The 24,734-nt window shown below is 43.2% G+C and overlaps 1 protein-coding gene across 1 annotated transcript in view; it reads left to right on the plus strand.

The window, feature by feature from the left end:
* Positions 1–24,734, plus strand: part of SRRM4 (serine/arginine repetitive matrix 4) — a 246,434-nt gene that overhangs the window by 113,470 nt on the left and 108,230 nt on the right. The window contains exon 2 of the mRNA XM_086943295.1: positions 8,087–8,233. Within this exon, the coding sequence (XP_086799421.1) occupies positions 8,087–8,233 (147 nt within the window). The remainder of the gene's footprint in view (positions 1–8,086; positions 8,234–24,734) is intronic.

Genomic DNA, 24,734 nt, shown 5'->3' on the forward strand with positions numbered 1-24,734 from the left:
CGAAATGGCAAACAACTTTTGCACCAAAAACCAACTCCTTCACTAAACTGGGCCTCCTTTGATCTATTCAGAGAAGATGGGTATAAATCAGATCCCCAAACTGTGTCTGCAGGAACAGCTTTAATTCCATCTCCAGCTTAAGCCCGCATGGAGTGCATTAAATTCAATGTAACTGCTAATTATCAGCCAATGAGAACCAAGCAAATGAGGCAGTGATCCTGTGGAATGGGAAACAGACTACTTCCATCAGATGACAGTCAAGACCAAAGCTGGCACTGCCTATATATGAAACATACAAAACGTGATGGGAGGGATGCTTGTAACAAGTGAACCATTGGCAATCGCTCGGAGTAGAAGTCCAATCCATCGTTGTTTAGCTTACCATGCCACCTCACATTGAATCCAGCCATATGCAAATCAGTCTTGACCCTGCTCCAATATCAACAGTCCAGCTCGAACTGCCCGGCAATTCTCCCCCGAAATCAGAACACAAGCAACCCAAGACTGGTTTCCCACTGATTGGGGCTCATCAGTGGAGCTTGGTTCCAGTGGCATGCCTAAACATGGGCCCCTTGCTCACTGTGCCACTGGAACAAAGCTACACCAGACTGATGAGCCCGAAGGAGAGCAAAAGCAGCCTTGAATAGCTTTTTTTCTGGTTTTCTGATATGGTATGGAAGGCAAAGGAACAATGTGTCAGATTGCTACCCCGGGCGGCTGCCATTGGTTAGACTTGTTGCACGCATTCCTCTCATCGCCTTTTGTGTGTTTGCTGTACCACCGGTACGTGCACTGTGCCATATACTTAGACATGCTTTTGTTTTCAACTTTATATAGTGTGAATGTGGCCATGGGCATTGGAGCGCTTTACATGGGTACCAGTTAAATTACACAAGGTCAGATTCATTTTTTAATATTTTAGGCACAGAGAGATTAAGTGATTTGTCCAGAATTACATGATGTTGAGCCTATGCCGGGGCTCGAACCTAGTTCACCAGTTGCCAAGTCGGGAGCTCTGGCCATTACGCTATATGTTGATAACAACTTTGCACGCTGCAAGCCTGGTAACTTCTGCAAACATAAGACGATCACTGAATGTGGCTGTTATGAAAATGATCCAAGGCATCCAGAAAATTGGTTTAAAAAGGGTATTCTTTTTACAAGTGGCACTGGCGCCTTCGTTGGGCCGGCTGCTTTTCCTTCTGTTCTAGTACTGTGGCTGCTGAAACAGACGAGACAGCAGGAGCGGGACAGGGTGGATCGCAGCCGCTTCCTTCTGATAAAGGAAATCATTGGGAGATTTCACCTTCAGGGAGACAACCTGTCCAATAGTGAAGAAATCTTGCTAGGAAGAAAGGGGAAGAGGAGGCAAGGAGAAGCCACAGCTGCCCTGGGGCCTTCAATGCTGCTCTTGTCAGGTGCTGTGCTGAGATCTGCAGTGCCGGCAGTGCTCAGCTCATTGCAGTCTTCAATTGTTTTTTAAATAAGAAGTGCCAGGATCCAAGATGTTTCTCAGGAGACCACTGCAGCTTGCACCACTTAATGTCCATGCAAGGCCTGCAAAACACCAGTACCAGTGACACCTACTTTCCATTAAACCTACTTTCCTTTAAAGTCCCACAAAAGTGTCAATTTGGACTATTCTATGTGACCCAAAGCTAAAAGAATGGCATGAGCACCGTGGTAGTATCATTACTTTTTATTGTATTTAGAATTTTTCAACACTTTTCTCATGTGTTTTTTGAAAAATAGTATGACAGCAACACCATGTGGTGGGCCTTCATAAATAGGTACAGGTGCCACGAAATAGGTGCCACTGTCGAGCACCGGCAAAACCTGCACAAATTAACCGTTGCCACATTGCCCTCCTGGATGTTGACCATTGAGCGTAGAATGCAAGTCAAACCCACTCTGACACAGTGCTCAGAAGCACCAGCAAATAATTTGTGTCATTATATGAAAATGATTCTAGAACTCTTGTAGAAGTAGGGATTTCACTCAGAGTCTGTATTAAAAAATATTGAACTTGCAATAGGAAGAAGGAATCCCTTCTTAGGTAAAGACTAACTACTATTTGGGGGCCTTCTGTATTGTCCAGCGTTGATATTTTGGATACAGTGGGTAAAAGGAAGGCCTTAGAGACTCAACAATGGATGTCTCTCTCTCGAAAGCCATATAATAAACCTCCTGATGTGAAAACATTGAAAGCAACTGATGACTTAATTGAAGAAGGGGAGTCCATATTTAAACCCACTGCGACTCTTTCCGACACCTGGAAAAATTGGGAAACCCTTGTCAAAATCTTCGAGAGAAAAAAGGACAGTAAAGAGGAACTGATGATAAACTACACCAACCCCAGCGTATTCATCATCCACGCTCCCCTAAAGGGTGCGTCTCGAGGGTGCTACCACGGAAGGAGGTAACTGGAGATCCCGTTCCCTCAAGGGACCCCTGTGACTTTCAAGTCTACGGTGAGGACCGTTTTTCAGTGATGGCCGTTCAGGATACAGATCCCCCTCAGACCTGTATCAATAGCAAAGCTCAACCACAGGGGACATTGGATAACGGAGGAGCAGTAAAAGTAGCTGATGCTTTAAAAACAGAAATGAAGGAGCTCAAAGAACAGGTGAAGTTTTTGACAACACAAGTTTCTTCACTTATCTCTCTTCTGCATCAACTGCTCCCCCTGATTACTATGACTAAAAGCACAGTTTCTCAAGGGTTTAGAGGTCAACTGACCCATCCCCTAGATTATCACTTTCCTTTAAATAATGATTGTAATAGCTGTGCTCCACTGGTACCCAATCCACCGCTTTCATACCAAGATACCCCGAGAATGGATTATGACCTCTTGACCCATACCTCCATCCACGACACTCCCGGCTACTCCATGGAGCATCGTATTGCGGTTCGGAGGGCTTTAGCCCCACTGTTAGACCAACACAATCGACTCCACAGGCAGATACATTCCACACATTTCCTGCTCTAAAGCCCACTCCTAATTAGCAATCGACTGAAGCTACACTCCCTAGTAATCTAGGCTTAAAGGGAAGGGCAATGGCTAGGAAAGTGCACGTGCACAACATGCCCAAATTCACTGAGGGGATATGGAAGGAAAAGGCTTGCAGACCAGCAAAGTAATTCATTGGTTGTGTAGTATTCTAAACTGCTTTTGTGTGGTTATTTATGATATTGAAAGGGCTTTCAGCCATCACATTCCAGGTGGAGACTTTGACTGCATCAAAATTGTATTAACAGCCCAGTCGTTGGAAGAGGATTTAATGACCTGGGAAGTTTATTCAGCTGGCATGGCTTCTTCTAACATTAAGTTAGAGATTAAGGGCCAGATGTATCAAGATACACTTTTGCGATTCTCAAATAGCGATTTTTAAGGAATCGCTATTTGAGAATTGCAAAATGGTATGTATGTAGAAATTCGCTATTTATTAGCGATTTCTTAAAATTCCTTAATTGCGATTAGCAAATTGCTAATCGCAATTAAGGAATAATTTCCCATTCATTTCTATGAGCCAGGAGGCCCATAGGAATGAATGTGAAATTATTCTCAATTTGCGATTCGCAATTTGTTAATTGCAAATTGAGAATAATTTCAAGGGTGCAGGGGTGTCCAAAGGACACCCTGTTGCACCCCTGAAATAAGCATGGGTGCACATGTTGTGCACATACATGCCCTAAGGGCATGTATGTACATCACATGGCACTTTGAAAAATGCAAAAATGGGCATTTTTCAAGAAATTAGCAAATTACCACCAACTTGAAGTTTGTGGTAATTTGCGATTCATTAAGGACAATTAGCACACTTTTTTTGCTTCATACATTGCATTTAAGGAATCGCACATTTTGAGATTCCTTAAATTCAATCGCAAAATAAGGAATCTCAAATTTGCGATTCCTTATTTTAGCACTGAAATTTGCTACATACATACCATTTTGCTCAAATCAGTTCGCAAACGCCGAAATTCTGAGAATTTCGGCGTTTGCGAACCCATTTCAGCTTCATACAGCTGGCCCTAAACCTCCAGAGACTGGGACACTTGTACGCCAATGACCTATCGCCACTCTCCCGGCTTGAACTTCAAATATGCCGTGGCATCCTTTAACAGTAACTGACTCAAGGAGGAAACCTGTGTCCAACAATCTACCGAAGAGGCCCACGGATTTTCCATAACTCGCCCTGATGAATGGAAGATTGCCTCCTAGAATATACCAGGCCTAAAATCTAAACTCACTGACTCTAATTGGGGATATTTCGCAGACTCCTTCGATATATATATTTTCCAAGAAACCTTGTGTGTCGATCTTGTTTTTAGATCAGGAGTCACAAATTTCCACTGTGAGACTTCTTCCATGGGAAAGGGGAGCCCTACAGGTTGGCTAGTAATATTGGTCAAAAACTCTCTTAACTGTAGCACGAATAGGCTCCCCCAGGATTCACTTGATATTCTTGGTTTGCAGCTTTTAGCTCCTGAAGGGAAGTTTATTTATACCTTTAATGTGTATGACGACCAACGTGGACACAATAGGAAATAGTGCACACCCTCCAGTTTTGAGGAATATCTTACTGGTATTTTGCCTGGGGTTCTGGTCATAATAGCTGGAGATTTCGATGTCACTTATGAACCCTTCGATAGCTCAGATTTTGGTATCTCTGAGGAAGAACATAAGGCATGGGGCATACCACAATTAGATCTAGCACCACTGAGGAGGCACTCTGTTTTAGTGGCCCAACTTTTTAGGCCCTACACTGACTTTATGTTTAAGAGCCTGCAATGGCAGGTTGCCTTCAGATACGGGAGGTGAAGGAGCTGACAAATGCATTTCAAATTCAGCAGGGAGAGTGACAGGGCTGTGTATTAGCCCCAGCTCTCTTCTCTATATATAAACAATCTTGTGAACTACATAAGTGCCCCAGGTAAAAATGCACCAAAAATAGGGGCATCTAAAGTCCCAACATAGTTACTTGTGGACGACACTCCGCTTATCTCTAAAACTCCTTCAGGTTTGCAAGTTTTGGTGGACAGTTTTGTGTTGAAAGGGGTCTGGAACTAAATATACAAAATACAAAATGTATGTCCTTTATCCATCTCGGAGGTGTAGTATTTCGGCACCAAACGAGGTGCTTGAACAAGTTAAAGATTTTGAATATCTGGTAGTCAGAAGCCAGCCTGGCCTCTGCAAACTCCAGCAAGAGTGGAGGGTGATCCTTATGATGATAAGACTAAGACCAGGTCACTTTCTCCAGTAGTCGAGATATATAATGCCATGGCCAAGGGATCTGCCCTTTAAGGCGTGAAGCTTTGGGGACAAATGCGTAAGGGCACTTCAAATTTTACCCCAAAGTACTCCCTATCTCCCGCAGCTAATAGATGTGGGTATTTTTCCAATGCCCTAGCTTGCAAACTCTGACCCTTGCTTTACTGGAATAGGCTTTGGACTAAAGAAGTACAGGAACCCCACAAGCTCCCTCTTGCAGATCTAATGCCCCCAAGAATTTACCTGAAAGTTCCTTGGTTAAGATTCATCAAGGAAATGATTCCAAGCTAGATCTAGCTGTTCTCTGGAATTCCCCTGTTGATGCTGCCTCTATTCCCAGATCCATAAAAGACTAATTGAAATATTTATTTTGGATAGAAGAGATAAAAATAGCAATCGGTGTAGTTGCACAGATGGCTTTCCAGATATCAAAATAGGTCCATATTTTGAGCCTTTCTTAGATAAGATTACTGAACCTTTAGTTGAACAGCTGTTCTTACAATTCAGATACGGTACGCTACCTATTAATAGTTAATACTATGGGGAACAAGCTATTGCACCAGCACTTTATATCCTATCGCAATCTAGAGGAGGAATCTTGACGTCATTTCTTCTTGTTTTGTCAAGCCCAAAACTCTGCTTGCAATAACTGGATTAAACCTTAGTGCCTTCTGAAAGGCGCAAGGAGAATTGACCATGCATTGAGAATAATGAGATCGGACACTGATGAGATGATCTATATCAGTGTCGGGAAATTCTTATTCACTGCGTGGACAATTTGTAAGAAAGCCCTCGCGCCGGGGCCGGCTTAAGTTGTGCCTGATTAGAATGGCCCTTCAAGCACTTTAATGAAATGCTGCCTTGCATTTACTATAGTTACAATCTTGCACTATGACGTATGTGTGCTTTAATTGTGGTGCTATTAAAGGGTTGCTGCTAAGTATTTGCAATTCATGACATTTCTAAAATGACGAAGGGATGCTATTAATGACACGTAGTCAAGCATTTGCACTTCATGAGATTTTTATGGATCATTCTCTAACGTTGTGCTGCTTTTTATGTACCTTTATGATTTGATAAGATGATCTAGGCTTGTGTAAATGTTGGTGTCTAATGAGCTGCCAGTGCCACCAAATATTTGCCTTTTAGGAAACAATTGTGCAACTTTTTTATTAGCACCATCTTTGATACTGGATATATATTGTGTGCTGTCTATTTCCATTTTAATATGATTTATTGAGTTTTAATACTTATGCTTTTGTGTGGTTGTATTTTTATCATATATGTGGTTTGTAAGGATTCTTGAATCCGAAATGAACATGTTGATGAAAAAATATGTGCAACCTAGTTCCCATACAACCCTTTGTAACTAACTGGACAGCTGGAATTTCTACCACGACAACTGCTGACAAGATGCGTTACCCAGCAAAGAGGCTCACTGGGGAACAGAGTTTACAACACAACTTTTACCACGCAGTACCTTTACCACGCAACTTTTACAATGCAAGTCGTTACAACGACTTGCGCTGGGGGGCGCTGTAGGATAGGGAATAGTTTAATTTACTATCCAAAACCTTCCCTACTATCCATGGGGACGGGAGTTGGAATAGTAAATTAAACTATTCACTATCCAGTGCCCCCCAACGCAAGTCGTTGTAACAACTTGCGTTGTAAAACCTGCGTGGTAAAGGCATGCGTTGTAAAAGCATGCATAGTAACGACATACATCCAGGCTCACTAGTCTGCACTCATCCAATTCTGGGTCTCAATGCAGTCATTACCCCATCCCCAGCCCAATTACAAATTTCTCGACCGGCTACAGCGAGGCGAGGTGTGCACTTGTGAAATTCTTTCCTCCGACTTCCTGGGGTTTTCTTCTTTAAACTTTGCACACTTTATGAAGTTCACGATGTCTTTAAATTCTTATCATCAGCCTGACAGTTTTTCTAAAAATGTTTTTGTGAAGTTGTACAAGTTGGGTGAAGTACATGACAATTTGCAACTTTATTAATTGCACATGGTGTGCAAATCACCATCAAAACTGCAGCCTGACACACCCTCTGCCTGAAACCCTCCCAGAGCTCTCCACTACCGCTCATGACCACTTCCCCTTGAGTTTACAGTCACCCTCTCTATCGGTTTTATCTTTTCGCGGCTGGGCAGGTGGCACATTAAGGCTAGCGTCAGGAGTTACCTTGAGAGGGAAGCAGACTGTGCAAAATGGGCCTAAAGTGGACTTGGTGGTGCCTGTAAGTGAGTTATCACAGGTGAAATGTCTACCTCCTGAGGCTCAAAAGAACCTGTGTAGTAGCGTTGCATGAGGAAGAGCAAGTATGGATCCTGGTTTGGATTAGACACCTGTGTGCTCCTCTGCAGAGTTGTCAAGTGATAACTGTGGCCAGCATACTCCAAGAAGGGGAGGAACCCATGCTTCGGGCAGGTATTTAGTCTAATCAATAATACTGCTTGACTCATGTGCAGGCCTTCTTTTTTCGGTCCTGGGTTTGGTTGTCACAGGCCCTGGTTTGGGGCTCATCTTCCTTCTCTGAAGTGCCATGAAAACAAAAACATAGTACAATAACTAACATTATAATGTGAATGATAATTGTGAAAAGGAATCTTCCATAGACATGTGCTACAGGAATACAGAGGAGTGCTACACAGTGGTGTGACAGAGAAAGTAGGCATTTACAGTGCCATGAAGTCACAAAAGTTGAGCTAGCGAGTGCTGCGTATAAATGCAAGTGAATTGTATTATTGGATAACCTTGCAGCATCTTCTTCAAATGTGTCCTTTTCTGGCTTCTTTCAGTGGGGATCTCATCAGTTGCCTGGCATACCCACCAAAGGAGAGGACCATCCAAGCAGCTGAAGGGGACGGGGCACGGCAGACCTCCCAAATCAATGGCTGCGTCAAGGAACGTGATGAAACAAAACTCAACCGCCACAGGACACGCAGGTGAGACAGCCGCTGGAAAAACACTATGAGCGACACTTGCAAAGCATTTCGTTTAATTTCAGGAGTAAGTCACACCTATTCTCAAAAATGACTTTGGGAATCCGCCGCAATCTGTTTGTAAAGGAGATGTCTTTATCATCACTGGAAGGTGTTCGAATACACAGGCCTCCTTCTTATGCACAGCATCCCCACTGTGGATATGACTGGGGTGGTCCAGGTAAGACAGTGCGATATAAAGACAGCTAAGGTGTATATAGGCCAGAACAAGATGTTTTTTGTTCCAGTTCAGGATACAGTAGGGATAGTTCAAGAAGATTGTGATTTTCCTTCAAATAAAATCTACAAAAAGCAATTAAGAGTAGCCAATCCCCAACAATATACTCATAAAATTAACGCTTCCTCAAATTCTTCTTGAGAAGTATTGTCGACAGTAAGAGATTTTCTTTATCTTGGCAAGTAGCTGCCCCTCATCCATTAACTGCACTTTGTATTTCCTGGCCTCAATTAATTTATCTTAAAATTGATAAAATTAGATTTATTTTTAAAGATAGTTTGTTAGTTGAATCTAGTGCTTCAATCAATCAATCTTGGAATTGTAAGCGCACTAATCACCCGTGGGGCTCTCAAGGTGCTGGGGTGGGGCAACATTTCTCTTCAGGCGAAGAGCCAGGTCTTGAGAGTCTTCTTGAAGGTGTTCAGGGAGAGGGCGCGTCTGATGTCGATCTGGAGCTCGTTCCAGGTCTTTGCCGCGATGTAGGAGAAGGAACACCCTCTGCTTTGGCTCTGTGGATGCGTGGAGTTTGGGCGAAAACACCGGATCGGAGGTTCCTTTTGGGTACCTGCAGGATGATTCTGTCATTGAGGTATTGGGGTCCGGTGTTGTTTAGGCATTTGTAGGCGTGGGTGAGTATCTTGAAAGTGACTCTCTTCTCGATGGGGAACCATTGGAGCTTCCATAGGTGTAGGCTGATGCGCTCATGTCGAGGGATGCCGAGGACGAGTCTGACAGCGGGGTTCTGTATAGTCAAGAGAGCTTGCGGAGTAGGGAGTTGTTTATGCCAGAGAGAGGGGATTACTATTGTCCAACCTGCTGGTGACGAATGCGAGGGGGTGACTGTCTTCCTTGACTCGGGGGGGATCCATTTGAAGGTCTTACGGAGGATGCGGAGAGTGTTGAAACAGCTGAAGGCGACGGCGTTGACCTGTCGGTTCATGGAGATGGAGGAGTCGAGTATGATGCTGAGGTTACCGGCGTGGTCTGTGGGGTTTGGGGGCTGCTGAGGGTCGTGGGCCACCAAGTGTTATTCCATGTCAATGGGGGGGGTTCCAAGAACGAGGACTTCTTACTTTTCCGAGTTGAACTTTAGGCAACTGTTGCTCATCCAGGCTGTGACGTGTTGAATTCCTTCCTGGAAGTTGAGTCTGGTGGTGGTGGGGTCCTTCATGAGGGAGAGGATGAGCTGGGTGTCGTTGACGTAGGATACTATGCTGAGGCAGTGCTGGCGGACGATGGTGGCGAGGAGGGCCATGTAGATGTTGAAGAGGGTTGGGGTGAGCGATGATCCCTGTGGGACTCCGCAGTTGATTTCCGTGAGTTCAGAGAGGAAGGGTGGCAGTCTGATCCTTTTAATTTTGGCATAGAGTAATGATCGTATCCAGTCGAGGGCGGTTTCTCGGCCAATGTCGTGTAGTCTGGTTGCAAGAGTGGGGTGGGAGACGGCGTAGAAAGCTGCCAACAGGTCTAGTAGAATCAGAGCAGTGGTGTGGCCGTGGTCGAGGAGGGTGGGGATGACGTCTGTGGCAGCGAGTAGGGAGGTCTCAGTGCTTAGTTTGTAGAAATATAAGTGCCAGGGCCTAAGTTATTCCACTGCAGCTGCCCCCACGCACAGCTCCTGTCACTCTGTCTACACATATTCAGGTGCATTTTCAGAGTGTACAGTTCCTGGCTCGCATTTGGGGCCTAAAGACAGTGGAAGAGCAAAGTGCTGAGCAGAGGCAGCATGGTTATTTTTGGATCATCCTCCACTTATTGAAAGGCAGGAGAAACATGGCCACTGCTCTGTTATGCATTTGCACCCATGAGCCACTTGGGTATGGTGAGGAGGCCTGGTAAAGCCAACACGCTCCCGCCCTCACACATTGCCATCTTTGTGAGAAGTATGTGTATGTGGATGCCTCAATGGACAAGTACATGGTTAATGAACACTTTTACACCCATACCTTAGGGATAGGAATGTAAATCTGCACCCCACCTCACAGGCAATTCATGAGTGATGGGCATCAATTCACCAAAATGGCTGGGGTAGCGGAAGTGACATCCCATACCATTTGAACTTTACTTTGATTCACATGCTTAAACATACACATACATTCACGCACTCTCTCTCAGATAAACACACTCCCCTACAAGCATGCATACAACATGCATTTAAAAGCATTTTTTACTTACAGTATCTGGCATATAAGGTCATATTTAAATTAATTATACTCCATTTTTGTACACTAATAGTGAATAATATTATTTACTATTTATGTGATAAACAATTAACAGAAAACTAAGTGGACCACCAAACGAGTCCATTAGGGTGAGCTGCCACTGTGTTTCAGGCTCTGATTTTACCACCTCTGAGGTCAGAGGGAGTAAAGGCAGTGCCAGGGGTAACAATGAGCAAGCCAGGGACCGTCACTGCGACCCCTAAACGACGTCCATGTTTGTAATGCAGGAAGAAAGTGTTTCTGTAGTGTGTCTTCATCGCCCCTTCTCTATTGACACAGCTGTGGTAAGTCGTATCTGCCATAGGGATATGGGAGGAGAGCCACGTACAGATTCCAGCAAATCTTTCTCCGAATTAGGGATACATATCTATCTGCACCTGCTACCAGCCACGGCGGGCAGTGGGTGACATGGGGAGGGGGAGGGGCAAGGTGGGGGTAGTAATGTATGGATTACGGAGTTTTACAGGTAAGTACACATTTAAATAAATAAAACGAATTTCGTTGAGTGCACTGCATAACCAAATGCAATGCAGTGCGCGCAACGGAATTCGTTTTATTTATTTAAATGTTTACTTACTTGTAAAACTCCGTAATCCATACATTACTACCCCCCACCCTGCCCCTCCCCCTCCTCACGTCACCGCCCTGCAGGTACTCCCACTGCCGGCCGCGGCTGCCTGTTACACCATGGCTTGCCCCACAGTAACACATTTCCACAGGTGCAAGGCTTGCAGGAACAGTTTCTGAAGCAGCATCTCATTTTGGGCGCTCTGACCTGTATCAATCCCCACATGCAAAAAGGTGCTATATCTAAAATAAAGAATCCTAAAATACACAAACACACACATAATAGCCGTCTACAGGAATGTTGAGATGCACCGACCCCACTATCATACTTTGATTCTAAATATACAGTGAACACACTTTGTCCTATAATAGGAATAAAGTGCATTTTGATGAATTTAGATTTTAGAAGCAGGCAAAAAATAAGAAAAATGTTTCTAAAGTTTATAATTTTATCTGTCTGTATTTGTGAGTCTGTCATTTCACTAGGGCTAAATTGATTGACATACTAAGATGAGAATGGTGTTCTGCATACACCAGGCACATACATGTTTTTTTAAATTTAAACATAGCTGATGAGGAAATCTGCCACATTTTATGTTTTTAAAATGTCAGCAGCAATTTCACGTGCAAACATAGGGTTCAGTAATGGGGAAACCCCTAGCAAAAATGTTACCATGCCATTGATGGGTGGCGGAACTGCCACTAGGATGGTGAGCAATAGGATTGTATTTGTAAAGAGGAAAGTATTGTCATTGTTAAGATGTCATGGTTCCCCAATATGCTGTGTGTTCCGGTGTACATTAGGGAGTCATAATCAGTTTTTTCATTAGTGGAAGGCCGCCACCCAATCTGTGGTATTCTTTCATCGCGCAAACAGTGGCAAACAGAAGTGTGGTACCAGTCACACTAATTTGGGTTGCTGGTTTGCCACCAGTTCTTAAGATATAAACTGTGTTCCAAAGGAGATCATTCAAGCAAAAGAAATGAATAGGCAGGGATATACAGAAAATCCAGTTTGCAGCAAATGAGGGTGAAAATAGAACAGATATAATAAATCAAATATTTACACGGCAATTCCAAACAATACTGAAATGCTAAGTGTGATGGTGCAATGCAAGTGAGAATAAGTGACAGCAAAAAGTGCTGCTGAAATACATACAGTGCGCATAAACCAAAAAAGAGTAGGCTTGGACGTGAAATTCTGATCCACTCGCAGAGTTTATGGAGTTTTTCCCACCCCATGGTCCGCCTAGTGTGTGGAGTTCCAAAAAACTCCACTCTGCGGAACAGAGTTTTTTCCTAGCTCGCCAACGTGTGAGCAAGGAAAATATTACTCCAGGCCACCTTTCGGCGAGATTTCTCAATGCGGGCAGTCGCGGATGGCTACGACTGCTCACATAGAGAAACCTTCCGTTCATGTTGAGGAAGCTACTGGTCGAGTAGAATCTACTCGAGCGGCAGAAAGAAGCAGTCACCAGAAGAGCCTGTGTGTTGTCAGAGGTCATACCCACTATAAGTTGAATCAGAGGCTATAGGAACGAGTCAAAGGAACAAAGGGTTTGAGAAAAATGCTGATGTACTGGCATATTGGCATGAGTAGAGAGCCACAACCTGAAACAATGGGTAGTCCAGAGGGGTGTGTCAGATTATTTCTAATGTATGTTAAGAAGAATGTATATGACTGGAGTTTTAGTTTTAGGGTGCTGATCATTGAGGAAAGCATGTTCTGAAGTCTCCAGTTCTGGCAGCACTTAAACTCCCACAATGCTGGGCCCAAAGGCAGCTCGATGTAGAGGAGCAGATTATGAGACGGGAACCCTGATGATTTTTGACAGAATTTCCATTACAACTCTCCTCATAATCAGGGCCAAAGTGTACACAAAGAATGCATATGTCTGTCCTTCCATTTCTCTGTCCGTAAACCTGGTCATCCATGTAAACCTGCTTGGGAACTACTTGCGTGTTGAGTGGGTTTTTGTGTGTGTTTGCACATATGCTATGTGCATGTGTGCTTGTGTGCATGTATTTAAGTGAGTAAGAGAGCATCTGAGTATTGGTGTGTGTGCATTGGTACCTCTAGGTCTGTTACATGTGTGCAGGTGAAATGCAATTTCAGGTGACCTCTCTGCATAGATGCTGTTAGGTCTATGATCACTGGTGCTGACATGTCTGGTACTCTCTATGCTTGTCAATGTGTATGATTATGTAGGTTTCCGGGGTCATGGATGACTATGTACTCTTGTATACATACATCAATGTGTGTTATATGTCAGTGCATGTCTGTGTGTGAGCCATACAAAAGCAAAACCCATTGGAGGTATCAATGCTTGTTTTTACAGGTATGCATCGCATTTTAGCTTTGACCTATTTTTTCAGCCCGACTTGTTTACATTTTCTCTGGCTAAGCAGAAGTAAAAGGATTCCAGCCTGCTCTAGGCATTTCTTATTTCTTTACAAAATAATTGTAATTGTCAATTTGAAACTGGAGCAAAAGGCAAAGATAGAATGCCTTGGAAAAGAGCCATCGAGTGTCCATTGAGTAGAATCAGCCGAGGACTTGTAATGAATAAAAGCATGCTTTGCATATCTCGAAGTGCAATTCCATCGCTGGGCGCTCCACAGTGAAAAGCAGAAAGCTAAGTGGAAGGGTTTCACGCATTTCAAACTTGGTTGGAAATTGTTCAAGAACTGTGAAGGGTGAACTAAAACCAATATCCTTCAGTACCCCTTTAACAACGCGGGGAGGCAGGGGGGGGCAGTATGTGACATAGGGGGCCCCTATTGGGATGACAGGAGGAAGGACCCCCCATTTCCACCCGACTTACACCCAGTAGAGTGCAATTCATGTCAGGGCTCTGGTATGGTAGGCAAGTCTTCCCCGGGTAATGCTCCATGTCAGGTGTCTGTTCAATTACCTCCTGCATCCACCCTGTATGTCATTGTCTTGGCCAATGACCCACTCTTAAAACAAATTGAAATGGAAAGTCGCAAGCAACTTAACAATGAGGTTGAACATTGGCTGGCTGGGAGGTTTTGAAGAGAGACACCAACACTGTTGAGTTCGTAGGAGTTGGTCTATTTGTACAAATGCAGGGACCTCTGGGACACAGCTTCACCTTCCCACATCAGCTTTGTAACAGTCCAACCAACCCTCCAGCCACAGTATCCTAGTAACCCCAAGATTCTACATACTTAACACAAGTCATAAGAAAACAATAAGCATATGAATATAACAGGAGGGTCAATCCTAACATCAGGCAGGCTTTGCTTAAGGAGATTATATGGACGCGGATGTGGGCTGGTTTGGGAACACCTCGAAAATCCATGAAGGGGATTGTATTGTGGTGAATTTTCATGACGCTCGGAGAACGGGTTCTATTTTGAGGAACTTTAAGATTAATTTAGTCGATCAGAGTAGTATCACAGTGCTTCTTCTAGAGTTCTTTTTTAAATGGGATTGGGAGTGAGGGTCAGGAGGGGGTTAACTTGGATAGGGGATGGGGCCTCATTGGAGTGATCCTCAGGGCAGGCATTGCATATACCTTTGACTAATCGTTGTGTCCCCCTGAGTGGGCTAAATGAGCTAGATTGACTGGGGCAAGAGGTAGATAACCCAAATCAGGGTAAAGGCAGCAGCACTTAAGCTGTAAAAGATCTGAAGGTGTTAGGCAGGAGCATTGCAGGGCACATAGCAAGATCTGTGATGAGAGCTGTGGCAAGTTCCTCAATTGTTTTGATGTTGTTAGTTTACAAGAGACATGGGAGGCGGAGGTTTTTTTCTATTTAGATGGCTATATTACTTACTACTCCAAAGCTATTCCCGCTACCTGGGGTAGAGCCAGAGGGGGTTAGCGGTGTTAATCAAACTGGACTTGAAGCTCAATGATGAAGTGATCACCACAAATTCGCCCTTACTTCTTGTGTTCTCTTGTCATTTAAAAATAAGCCAAGGATTTTGGCTGTTAATGTCTATAATGCAATTCGTGGGAGGAAGACAAATGAGGTGATCAGGGACCTTAGCAAGTGTTTAATGGACTTCTTTTCTTCCCGCTCTGCTGCACATACAGCATTGATGTTGATGGGGGACTTTAATCTGCATCCCTGCTTGGAATGTTATTTGTACGACCTGTCTGATACTGAGAGTGATCTTGGGAACCAAGTACAGCTTAAACATACTGAGCAGGGGTACCAGTTAAACAACTTGGACTTAGAGCATAACTTAGTCAGCTTAATGAGTGAAAAAGATGCAAACCTGATGGAAGATGTCCCCACCTTGAAGGGAGCAGGGAAAAGGTCTATTATTAATTACATTTTTGTTTCAGTTGGTTTATTCTCTTCAGTAGAAATTTTTGAGTTGAGTGGAATACAGTCAGGGCCATATTTATGACCCAGTTTGTGTTCCTCTTGCACCACCCACGGTGGTGCAAGAGCAACACAAACTTAAAGTGATATTTTTGAAGCCACGTAAAGCCACTTTGTGTGGTCTGGAATGGCTTAAAAGATATGGAGTAATGCAACACAGCGCAAATTGCTGTGTTGCATTACTCTGCACAAAGGAAGTATTCCATGGGTATTGTGAGGGTGTTCCCACACAACTTCCAGTTTGACCAAACCAGGTAAATCTGGGAATGCACCATAATGATACGCCTCGCCAGGTGTGGCGTAACGACGAGACATATCTGTATTTCTCCTCGTTTTTCCTCTTTCTATGTGTACTCCATTGTGCAGCACACATAGTTCCTAAATGACTATATGGAATGGTTTACTTCAGTGGCAAGAACTAATACCAAAAAGTAACAGTAACCAATAACACTGAACTAACCACTAACCTTGGTTTCCGGAGCAGCGTGCTGCTTCACGTAAATTGCTCCAATGCCTCATCAGTGGCAGTAATCACTGCATCAATACAATTACAATTGCAATTGTGTTTGCTGCAAGATCATAGCACAAGAGTGCGGGACAAACGCAAACAATGAGAATGGGAGCAGCTGCTGCTCGCTGTGCTTGAGATTTGATGCTTGTGTTTTTGACATAAAATTTTTTGGGTAAGAAATGCCCCCTCATGCCCAAAATGGACGTGAGTTTGCATTTCAGACTGATATATAGCGCTAAGTGCCATGTTTGCAATTCACGTAATAATGCATACATTCGCATCATTTTCACAAAATTTTACTTAATTGCACAAACGCATTTTACACAAATTACCCACACCCCTTAAAGACCCCACAGGCGGAGGAATGAAACTCAGAGCAAAGGGTCAGAATATGCAGGGCTTGGGAGGGTTGCTTCAAGAAAGATGAGGACCAGGATAAGCATTTCCCATACACCACAAACAGCAAGATGGGTAAATAGAACTAAGTAGGATACTGTATTAAATGCTTTGGACAAATCTGGCCTAATCGGGGCAGAGGAGCCACCCTAATCGAGGACAATCCTAAACTCACCAGCATATTCAGTACTGTGGAGCAAAAGAATATCTGACTCAGAGGAATACAGAATTGACTGAAAGTTGATATAATGAGACAAGTGAGTATTGTGTTCCTGGGAGATATTTTGGTGGTAAAGATAGGAGAGATATAGGCTAATAATTGCTGAGAATTACTTGATCAAATGAACAATTTTTCAACACTGGAACTACCGAAGTCTTTGTCCAAAAAACCTTTAAGTAACTTTCACAAATGGACGAGTTTCCCAAATGTAGTAATACAGGAGTGACCGACCACCAGTGCCCCTCATATGAAGCACATCGGGCGGAGAGGGATCTGAACAATAAAGATTCCAGTTTGTCGAAAGTCAGTAAAGAGAAATCAGATGATGTAATCCTAGAGGCCGCAGAAATGAAGGAGGGAGTGCCACACTCATCTGATTGATCCAGTGCTTAATTTGTGCCTGTGTTTGCCAGTGCTTGGTTGTGGCACATATTTATGAAAGAACACCAGACAGTGGCCCTCTCAGTCTGATTTTTTTTTTTAGCTCAGCACTAGTGGTTAGTAATTTACTGTATTGCAAACTGATAAAACTCACACTTCCAGGCCATCCTTACAGCTTGGTGTCACCTGAGCTAGTCAAAATGTCACACTTGTTTAAGCCCCTTGGTTAGTAGCTAATTCGTGCACTGAATCAGTGATATATTTTCTCAGTTTCTGTTTTACTCACGCTACCTTCACTTGTCTCTGCCTTTGTGCCTTGTTCTTATTTTTTTGGGTATCCGAATGTTCGGGCATTGTTTAAAAACTCTAAACTATACTCCCACCCGCAGCGCTAGACCCATAATAGCCTGCAGTGATTTGCAGGGCATCGCTGCATGTGATGTCTGCGTAATCGAAAATCTTCCCGAGTTGTGATTTCTTTTAAAATGATAGCATCTTTCCTGCACAAAGACAACAGAATGAGAAAAAACACTCAAAAATGCAATTTGGTTGAGCTACAGTGCTATAAAAGTCATCTCACTGAAATGAAAACTCCTCCTACGCGCGTGGAATAAATCTCCTAGGGGAACATCTTGTTCTGCTCAACTCAGTGCGCTAGAATTCCTGCAGGACTGAGCATAAAAAGTGCGCCGGATCGAGTCTATCCGGAAAGGGCAGCCCTTAACGTGCCGGCACTTATAGTTTTTAGAACCAAGCCTGAAGCAAACGTGGAGGTTTTTCCTCATTACCGATTCCCCTGAACCCCAAACCAAAGCCCTATACAGTAACTGGCCAAGAAAGCCCCGTCACTGTGTCCTTGTTGTAAATGTACACACAGGTGAATCAGCTCTGTGTCCCTCCCATCCGTGGAGCCAATGGTAATGTCTGTGACAGGATTCCTTCCTCTCCCCAGATACTATCACTGGTAATCACTGTGGAAAGGCTACTCTTTCCCACAATACTAACACTTGTAATTACTGTATCAGGACTTCTACCTCCATCTGTCAGTACTAACACTGGTAAGCACTGTGGAAAGACTACTCTTTCCTATAAATACTAACACTTGTAATTACTGTATCAGGACTACTACCTCCATGCTTCAGTACTATCACTGGTAATCACTGTGGAAAGACTACTCTTTCCCACAATACTAACACTTGTAATTACTGTATCAGGACTACTACCTCCATGTGTCAGTACTATCACTGGTAATCACTATGGAAAGACTACTCTTTCCTATAAATACTAACACTTGTAATTACTGTATCAGGACTACTACCTCCATGCTTCAGTACTATCACTGGTAATCAGTGTGGAAAGACTACTCTTTCCCACAATACTAACGCTTGTAATTAAAGTATGAGGACTACTACATCCAGGCGTCAGTACTATCACTGGTAATCACTGTGAAAAGACTACTCTTTCCCACAATACTAACACTTGTAATTACTGTACGAGGACTACTACCTCCAAGTGTCAGTACTATCACTGGTAATCACTGTGGAAAGACTACTCTTTCCCACAATACTAACACTTGTAATTACTGTACGAGGACTACTACCTCCATGTGTCAGTACTATCACTGGTAATCACTGTGGAAAGACTACTCTTTCCCACAATACTAACACTTGTAATTACTGTATCAGGACTTCTACCTCCATCTGTCAGTACTAACACTGGTAAGCACTGTGGAAAGACTACTCTTTCCTATAAATACTAACACTTGTAATTACTGTATCAGGACTACTACCTCCATGCTTCAGTACTATCACTGGTAATCACTGTGGAAAGACTACTCTTTCCCACAATACTAACACTTGTAATTACTGTATCAGGACTTCTACCTCCATCTGTCAGTACTAACACTGGTAAGCACTGTGGAAAGACTACTCTTTCCTATAAATACTAACACTTGTAATTACTGTATCAGGACTACTACCTCCATGCTTCAGTACTATCACTGGTAATCACTGTGGAAAGACTACTCTTTCCCACAATACTAACACTTGTAATTACTGTATCAGGACTACTACCTCCATGTGTCAGTACTATCACTGGTAATCACTATGGAAAGACTACTCTTTCCTATAAATACTAACACTTGTAATTACTGTATCAGGACTACTACCTCCATGCTTCAGTACTATCACTGGTAATCAGTGTGGAAAGACTACTCTTTCCCACAATACTAACGCTTGTAATTAAAGTATGAGGACTACTACATCCAGGCGTCAGTACTATCACTGGTAATCACTGTGAAAAGACTACTCTTTCCCACAATACTAACACTTGTAATTACTGTACGAGGACTACTACCTCCAAGTGTCAGTACTATCACTGGTAATCACTGTGGAAAGACTACTCTTTCCCACAATACTAACACTTGTAATTACTGTACGAGGACTACTACCTCCATGTGTCAGTACTATCACTGGTAATCACTGTGGAAAGACTACTCTTTCCTATAAATACTAACACTTGTAATTACTGTATCAGGACTACTACCTCCATGCTTCAGTACTATCACTGGTAATCACTGTGGAAAGACTACTCTTTCCCACAATACTAACACTTGTAATTACTGTACGAGGACTACTACCTCCATGTGTCAGTACTATCACTGGTAATCACTGTGGAAAGACTACTCTTTCCCACAATACTAACACTTGTAATTACTGTATCAGGACTACTACCTCCATGTGTCAGTACTATCACTGGTAATCACTGTGGAAAGACTACTCTTTCCCACAATACTAACACTTGTAATTACTGTACGAGGACTACTACCTCCATGTGTCAGTACTATCACTGGTAATCACTGTGGAAAGACTACTCTTTCCCACAATACTAACACTTGTAATTACTGTACGAGGACTACTACCTCCATGCGTCAGTACTATCACTGGTAATCACTGTGGAAAGACTACTCTTTCCTATAAATACCAACACTTGTAATTACTGTATCAGGACTACTACCTCCATCTGTCAGTACTATAACTGGTAATCACTGTGGAAAGACTACTCTTTCCTATAAATACTAACACTTGTAAGTACTGCATCAGGACTACTACCTCCATGCGTCAGTACTATCACTGGTAATCATTGTGGGAAGACTACTCTTTCCCACAATACTAACACTTGTAATTACTGTACCAGGACTACTACCTCCATGTGTCAGTACTATCACTGGTAATCACTGTGGAAAGACTACTCTTTCCCACAATACTAACACTTGTAATCACTGTGTCAGGACTACTACCTCCATGCGTCAGTACTATCACTGGTAATCACTGTGGAAAGACTACTCTTTCCCAGAATACTAACACTTGTAATTACTATATCAGGACTACTACCTCCAAGTGTCAGTACTATCACTGGTAATCACTGTGGAAAGACTACTCTTTCCTATAAATACTAACACTTTTAATAACTAGGTTAACACTACCTCCATTGATTATTCTATTAATGCTAATAACTGAGTAAAAATTATTCTGTCATACTAACACTTGTAATTACCATGCCAAGACTACTTCTATCTCACCATACTATAACTGGTAATAACAGTGTAAAAACAACTCTTTCCCATAGGTACTACCACTTGCAATAACTATACCAAGACTACCTCCATCGATGATTCTCTTACCGCTAATAACTGCTAATTGTTCTTTCTCACAGTACTAGCACATGTAATTTCTATGCCCGGACACCCTCCATACCCCAATACTATCACTGGTGAGAACTGTGTAAAGACTACTTTTCCCCACACTACAGACACTATAAAGTATGCCAAAATTACCTACATTCCTGATACTATCACTGGAAATAACTGCAAAGACCATTTCCCACAATACTAAAGTGTGTAATAGCTATGCCAGAAATACCTCACACCCCCAATATTATCACTGGTAATACCTATGTAAAGAGTGCTCTTTCACACAATAGTAGCATGTCTAATTTATATGCCAGGACAACCTCCATACACCAATACTATCACTGGTGATGACTGTTTAAAGACTACTTTTACCACAATACCAACAGTTGTATTTATTTCAGTGCTTAATTTGTAAAAGAATAAATGCTGGTACCCTAAGCAATGCTCAAAAGCCAGGTGGTCCTAACAAATGTCCTGGGTGCCAAATACCAACGTTATGTAATCTTGATTCCACTTCATGCCTATCTCCAGATAGTCACTGCCCATTTACCTCTTTCCTTCAGGTTCTTTTTCATCCTTGCTTTCTTTTTGTCAGGGTTATATCATCGTATTTGCCTTCATCCTTGCCAACTTTTATGCATTTCTCTCCCTTGCTCTGGGACAAAATCTGATTATTAACACCATCGATGCTAGTGTTATTCTCCTCCTGTGCTGAACTATGATAATTCCCATTGTTCATGACGAGCTCAGCTCGTCATGAGTGTATGGAGGTGTACATCATGACGAGCTGAGCTCATCATGAGCGTCCAAGGAGTTAAGGAACAATATGTGCTGATCACCAAAAATGAGAGTCGGTGGGCCCCACCTACAACCGCAGGCTCAGATTAAGCTCTGCTGCTAGAACTGCCTCCCTACCCCACGCTACCACTGGTAATAACTGTGCCATGGCCTGCTTCCTTCCACCACTACTGTTTTGATATCAACTGTGCTAGGATTTCCACCTTCTCCCAATACCGGTGATGGAAATAATTGTGCCTGGATCATCTCCTTCCTTCTAAAATACTCATCTCTATACATAACTTTTTCAGTGCCCAAGACTGATCGTTTGCTTCCAGTATACGGTTTTTGTCAAATCTCCTGATAATAATATCACTATCATTTTGTGGCTCCTGAAGAAGGCGTTGTTGTGCCGAAACGCGCATCGAGTTTCACTCGCCACAGTGTGATCTCTTGTAGAAACCAGTGATAGTACTCTGTATAGGTGTACTTTGTATAATAATATAATAAATGTATGAAATATATGTTTTTTAATTTTTATGTTAATACCATATGGTGATGGTTATGCCATTTACATATATGATTTTTACCTGTTTCTATTAAAATTATGATCAATTTTAATTTACTTTTTTATGTATGAATTTTTTGATGTCATTTTATATTACTTGTTTGCCATATTGTTGACTGCCTAGGGTTTTTGTTCACACATTATTATCCCTGCCCTAGGAGTTCACTGACACCAGTGTTCAAGGGTTCCTTGTTTTTCTCAATCCCTATGCGATACATAGTGCCTTGAATTTAGTGCGGCTTCTGACAGGTAGCCAGTGGAATTAGCGAATGACTGGGGAGATTGATTTGAATTTGGGGGTGCCGGAGAGAATTCTGGCTGCTGAGTTTTGAACTAGTTGCAGTTTGTTGAGGACTTTCTCCTGAGCATTCAGAAGGAGTCTGTTGCAATAGTCCACCTTGGACATGACTAGTGTGCACATGAGGGTGTTACCGGCACTGGGTGGAAGGAATGGCAGAAGTTTCCTTATCATTTTAAGGGTGTAAAAGGATGACGAGACGACTGCGTTTGCATGGTGTATGAACGAGAGTTTGTCATCAAATATTACACCTAAGTTCCTAACCTTTGTAACAGGTCCTGGCAGAGATCCCAAGTCGGTAGGCCACCAAGTAGGGGACCAGCTAGGGGCGAGGTTGCCAAAAATCATGACTTCCGTTTTCTCTGAGTTTAATTTCAGGCATTTACCTGCCCTCCAGGAGCTGATGGCTAACATTCCCTCCTGGAAGCTGGCAGCAACTGTTGCTCCATCGTTATGTACAGCCAGCAGCAGTTGGGTGTCATCCGTGTACGAGGTTAGTCTCATCCTGTGGGCTTTGATGAACCGGGCTAAGTCCAACACATAGATGTTAAATAAGGTCGGACTTAGGGAGGATCCTTGGAGCACCCCACAGGGAAGGGTGAACACGGGGTAATAGAAGTCACCGAGTTTGACTGACTGGGTGCGGTCAGAAAGGAAGGAGGTTAAGAGGGATCTGGCCTTGTGATGAATGCCGATGGAGGATACACGGTCGATCAAGGTGGCATGATCGACCGTGTCAAAGGCCGCAGACAAGTCCAGTAATATCAGGACTGCTGTGTCGCCTTGGTCAAGGATCATCATGATCTCGTCAGATGCCTTAATGAGGGCTGTCTCGGTCCCGTGGCCCTTCTGAAACCCAAATTGGGTTTCATCCAGAAGGTTATTGATAGCAATGAATTGGGATGACTGGGTGTTCATGTTTTTTTTGAAGATTTTCGATGGAAAGTGGAGGCATGTGATGGGTCGGTAGTTTTTTGATTCTGAGGGATCGAGATTAGATTTTTTTAGTAAGGGTTTAATGATGGCCTTTTTCCAGACTGATGGATAGGAACCTGAGTGGAACATTAAGTTGCAGATGTTGGTGAGGGAAGGTCCTATCAAGTCTGGAATGAGTTTTAGGATGGAAGGGGGGCAGGGGTCATGAGGGGATCCTGATTTGATGGAGGAAATAAGTTCTGCTATCTGTATGGGTGATACTTGACTGAATTCAGAGAGCGCGGTGGTCGGGGCATTGGTGATAGAGATATGTTTACGATGGTCGAAAGTGACCTGTGTTGAAAAATTGGAGTAGATTTGGTTGACCTTGTCTACAAAGAAGTTCGCAAGGGAGTTGCAGAGGGCTCTAGAGGCATCAATGGTAGTGCTAACAGGAGGGCTGGATAATTTGGTTACTACCTAGAAAAGCTGTTTGGTGGAGTTTTGAGCTGATTCGATTTGCGTAAGGTAAAATGTGCTTTTCTCTGTGATGATAAGGTGCTTGTATTTGGCTAAGGCGCTCTTGAATAGAGTTTTCTCATTGTTATTATAATGTTTGCGCCAGTGCCTTTCTAAGTTTCTACATTGTTGCCTCTCGAGTCTAAGCGCTTCTGAGAACCAGGGGGCGGAAGGAGCGCTGCGGTTGGAGGAAATATTCTTGGGGTGTACAAGGGTGCTGAAGGCGTCATTTAGCCAGTGTAAGTAGTTGTTGGAGGCTAGGTGGGGATCAATTGTAGCGCCATGCTGAGTGGAGGAGAGGGCTGTTTTTAGAGAATGAATGTCAGTGTTCTTCCATGCTCTAAACTGTTTGGGAGCACGCGAGCTGGGGTGGGGGAGATAGTGTTTAGTGGTCTGAATGGTGAACATTACTGCAAAATGATCTTTCTAGGTTAAGGGAATGACAGCAGATAGGGAAATGTGGCTGTTGTTTGTAAAGAGGTCGTCGAGGGTGTGACCCGCAGGATGAGTAGGTTTTGTTACTAATTGTCGTAAGCCGGCTGACAAAAGGTCAGTGGTGAGAACGGAGGTGTCCTTATCATTAGGCGATTCTAGGTAAAAATTAAAACCACCCAAGATTGTGTAATCAAGGGCTCTAGCCAATGGCTCTAGCAAGCTGTCTAGGGCTGTGAGAAAGTATGTTCGGGAGCCCGATGGGCGGTAAAGGAGGGTTTATCTCTGACTTTGGTACTCAAGTGTCTCAAAAAACAGAACTGGATGGAATGTTTGCAAACGATAAAATAGCGTTTTTGGATGATGAA

This window comes from Lissotriton vulgaris, chromosome 11, assembly GCF_964263255.1.
Source record: "Lissotriton vulgaris chromosome 11, aLisVul1.2, whole genome shotgun sequence".
NCBI classification, from domain to species: domain Eukaryota; kingdom Metazoa; phylum Chordata; class Amphibia; order Caudata; family Salamandridae; genus Lissotriton; species Lissotriton vulgaris.